General features: G+C 39.3%; 1 protein-coding gene across 2 annotated transcripts; it reads right to left on the minus strand.

Annotated features, from left to right (window-relative positions):
* Window positions 1-408: 408 nt before the first annotated feature.
* CCL20 (C-C motif chemokine ligand 20) lies at window positions 409-3,831 on the minus strand. Of its 2 annotated transcripts, none has more exons than XM_060015496.1 (4): window positions 3,753-3,831; window positions 2,474-2,585; window positions 1,444-1,521; window positions 409-491 (listed from the first exon to the last, which is right to left on the minus strand). In XM_060015496.1, exons 1-4 carry the CDS (start codon window positions 3,829-3,831, stop codon window positions 470-472), a joined length of 291 nt encoding a protein of 96 aa, XP_059871479.1. In that variant the 3' UTR covers window positions 409-469. The 2 variants fall into 2 exon arrangements, with proteins under 2 accessions (XP_059871479.1, XP_059871478.1); XM_060015495.1 differs by having other exon boundaries at window positions 2,474-2,588.
* Window positions 3,832-4,309: the final 478 nt, after the last annotated feature.

Raw genomic sequence — 4,309 nt, forward strand, 5'->3', positions numbered from 1 at the left:
CCACAAACAAATTTTGGTTCTTTTATGTTCAATATTTATTCTTCTTATCATTTTCCTCTTTAACAAGGTAATTACAACAATTTAGGAAACAGAACTATATAAACAGAAGAAGATTAAGTGTTTTTTTTAATAGCCTTCTGCTTGCAAGAAAGTCCATATATCTTATTCCTCCAAGTATAACTTTATACCACATACTAAACCAGATAGCTTATAGAAAACTAGTATTAAATAGCAAAACACAAACAAAACCACATATATAAATAACATAACATAAAATAGAGTATAATGTGATGCTTAACAAAGCAAACTGTGATGCAATATGAATCAACTTCACTAATTGGACAAGTCCAATGAGACACAAATCAGATAAGCTCTGAACCTGCAACAGTGTGTAAGTGAAACTGCCAGCTCAGCTAGGTTCCTTTTGTTCTTGGGCTGTGTCCAGTTCCAGTCCAGGGAGTATCCATTTTTACATCTTCTTGACTCTTTGACTATAAAGAGAAAAAGAAGAAAAAAATAAGCAAAGATGGGGTGCCTGGTGTGTGGGAATATCTTTGGTGCCTACAGATTGCCTCAGACACTCCAATCTCATCTCAGGATACCAGGCAGCTCAGAGGCCATATGAGGAAATCAGGGTTCAGAGAGGATGGACCCTGCCCAACATAACCCAGCTAGCTAAGTACAGAAACAGGACATGAACACTAAGGTTGTGTCTTCATATTCAGTATCTGGCACCCTGGTGTGAGATGATTCTGTCCATTGATAAAATGTCACTCCATTATCATCAGTGTAAATCAGAGCCATTGATCTCTTTTTAACTGTTTATTTTTTAGCTTTTAACAAACGAATGTCATGTAGTCTTTAAATTATATAAATAAGAGGCATCTTTGCAACAAGAATCAAATGCATAGAGGAATCTCATACATCGTGTGAAAAATCATTAAATTAAAAACAATTAAAATAAAAATGGGGCTTCCCTGGTGGCGCAGTGGTTAAGAATCCACCTGCCAATGCAGGGGACACGGGTTCGAGCCCTGGTCCAGGAAGATCCCACATGCCGCGGAGCAACCAAGCCCGTGTGCCGCAACTACTGAGCCTGCACCCTAGAGCCCGTGCTCTGCAAAAAGAAAAGCCACCGCAACGAGAAACCCGCATACCACAGTGAAGAGTAGCCCCAGCTCACCACAATTAGAGAAAGCCTGTGCGCAGCAACAAAGACCTAACGCAGCCACAAATAAATAAATGTATAATAAAAAAATGAAAATGAGCTGTAAGTGGTTGAAAAAATGAATTTTTTGTTTTCATTGTCCGATTCACACTACCCTTTAAAAACGTCATAGTGCTTAGGCTAAAGCATTCCAGCAAGCCTGTGATGCAACACTCTGAACACCACTCTTTCCCAAACATTTGGAGAGAGGCTGGTGGATTATAAACGTTCCATACCTGAGGATATGCACTACATGTTTCACCCAACTCTTCTTTGGATCTGCACACACGGCTAATCTTCTCTTTGTGTATAAGCTGAAAAAAGTCAGAGAATTTGATTTATGTTTCAATTTCATTTCTTGTTTAAATGTTTTTTTTTTCTTTTTTTCCACAGGACATGCAGTGGAAATTTCATATTCCAATTGGTGGCTCTACGCCCTAAACATTCTATTTGTTTCAGAGGTGAAAAAAATTGCAAAAAAAAATTTCTTCTTAGAAAGTTTGATGCAAGAAATAAAAGTGATTCTCCCTGACTTTCTCTGCAATCTAACAAAAGGTTGTGCAGTAACAGGAAGATCAAGTCCCAGAATTATTTAATTTTGTTGGTGGTGGCTACATGAAATATGTATACATCTGATCAATAACTTATTTCATTGAAAATATAATACCCTATATAAATCAAGAATATTATATGAGGGGCTTCCCTGGTGGCGCAGTGGTTGAGAGTCCGCCTGCTAATGCAGGGGACACCGGTTCGTGCCCTCGTCCGGGAAGATCCCACATGCCGTGGAGCGGCTGGGCCCGTGAGCCATGGCCGCTGAGCCTGCGCGTCCGGAGCCTGTGCTCCGCAACGGGAGAGGCCGCAACAGTGAGAGGCCCGCGTACCGCAAAAAACACAAAAGAATATTATATGAGATAGTGTAACTACTCTGAGCGTTAGCTTATAGCTCAACCACTTTCTGGTAGAAGATGCTCATTTCAAAGTTTAGGTTTTTCATATTTTCCTGAGATAGTATCTTAGTAGCTTATAAGTTTATCTTCAAAAGTGATTTTGCCCTCAACTATGTTCATTTTTTTTAAACTAAGTTTTGCCTTATTCCAGTTCCATTTAAAGTGAATTTTGAAGAATAAATGTACTACTAAAACACAGCTAGCTTTTTGCCACATGAGTTATTTCTGAATGAAACTCCAAAAAGGCAAAGCTTTTTCTACTTGAAATTCTCATGTACTCCTAATACAAATGAATTAGAATCCCTTAATAACTTACATGACTGCATTGATGTCACAAGCTTCATTGGCCAGCTGCTGTGTGAACCCCACGATAAATTTGGGATGAAGGATTTTTTCTGTATATTGGAGGCAGCAGTCAAAGTTGCTTGCTGCTGAAAAGAAATGAAAGATATTGAGTCCACATGAATGAACTTATTCTGTGATAGGTATCGTGGAACTACCTGAAGTTGTGGAAAACCTAGAATCTGATTTATATGGTAAATAAACTATTTAGAGGAACACCTCCAATATCTTTGAGACCCATTTTAACATAGTTTCCAGTTCTCTTAAAAAAAATAGTTTGTGTACTGGGAAATTTTGGTTCAATTATACAGTTTAGAAGCACATGAGACATCAGTCTCATAAAAGGAATATCTTTAGTAAGAAACACAAACTGACAGTATTTTATTTCATTCACTATAGTCACTCAAGAATATGAGTACCTTCCACTTGAAGAAACCCTTATAAATAACCTTCTAAATTCAGAAAAAAAAGTAAATTGGCAAGTTTTAATCTATTATCTGGCTACTGAATATTGAGAGGAGGGGAAGGACAAGAAGTTACAAAGAAAAATGTGATTTATAGGAGCTGTTAATAAGAGCTACAATTAAAACACTTTGAAATTGTAATATTAGTTAATGGGAATTTTTAATTTTGTTCATAAAATTTCAACACATGTATTTTCAGGAATGCACCTGTTGCTAAAAGTGGTGTCCTCTTAGTAATAAAGCAATTCTTGGGCACTCCCCTGAGTTAAATTACAACCTACTGTATCTTTGACCTGCTGTAAGTGATAAATGTAATCCCGAAGTTGGCAAGTGATGTCCCCAAGGCCTTGCAAGGATGAATTCAGGTGCCATAATCTACCCCTAAAGGATGAGTTTTGAACTCTGCTAAAACTATTCAGTTGGGAAATGAGAAAGCTAGGGAAATGGGAGAATTTTCTACATTTCAAAATGGCCCCATTCACTGGTAATGTTACACAATTTACATCTCTCCCAGAATAGCACTTTGGGTTGTTCTGGAGTTCGAGGGTCTCTAAGAGCCCACCACCACCGCCCCCCAAATTTGCTGGGATTGACAGCAGAGAAAAAATCCTGATAGGCAGCAGTAACCTTTCCCTCTTCCACTCACCAATGAGATGACAACCCCCATCACTTCCTTTTGAAGATTTTCTAACAGGCTTCCAACCCTTGGGGACCCCTAAATGAGCTCAAGGCTTAGAGAAAAATGAAAATAGTTCTTCATCCTGTGCTAGCAGAAAGAGTGACACTTACCTTCTGACTTGCTGCAGAGGTGGAGTAGCAGCAGTGACATCAGAGCAGCCAGGAGCAAACTCTTGCTACTGCAAATCATTTTCAGCTCAAAGAATAGATGTCTCAGTGCTGGGTACCTAGTGCCTGGGAGAGCTGTTATGCTTGATAGCAGCCTGGGTCTGGGATGGCCCTACTTATAGCAAATATTTGAATGCACATAGAAGGCGTGTTCTCACATGGGGTTTTCCCCATTGACTAACCTGCCCCATCATGTCGTCACAAAGAAGAAACCACAGGGAAAACTTCCTGCCTTTCCCTAATGTTGGGAAGGTGTGAAGGGCAGGATGGAGGGGGAGGGAGGATTAAGAAGGGGAAAATCCTGTAAAATCCTTTGAATTTGCAAAGAAGGAAACGCAGCTCAGCCCTGAGTCCCAGAAAAGATGTCTGTCCTGTTTTAACTTAATCTCTTGTCTCTGAAAAGAGAGGACAAGGATTAACAATGATACAAAGATAAGCCCCACTAGGGAACATTCCAGAACTCCTATTGTTACACTCTGATTGCTTTCCAGAGCCAATAG

This window comes from Delphinus delphis, chromosome 7 (genome assembly GCF_949987515.2).
Source record: "Delphinus delphis chromosome 7, mDelDel1.2, whole genome shotgun sequence".
In the NCBI taxonomy this organism is placed as follows: Eukaryota; Metazoa; Chordata; class Mammalia; order Artiodactyla; family Delphinidae; genus Delphinus; species Delphinus delphis.

Excerpts from the sequence above, each read along its gene's own strand:
- CCL20 (XM_060015495.1), bottom strand. The coding sequence starts at position 3,831 with ATGATTTGCAGTAGCAAGAGTTTGCTCCTGGCTGCTCTGATGTCACTG. Across the intron at positions 1,522-2,473 it reads TGTGACATCAATGCAGTCAT|CTTATACACAAAGAGAAGAT; the intron begins GTAAGTTATTAA and ends GACTTTTTTCAG. Across the intron at positions 492-1,443 it reads CATGTAGTGCATATCCTCAG|TCAAAGAGTCAAGAAGATGT; the intron begins GTATGGAACGTT and ends TTCTCTTTATAG.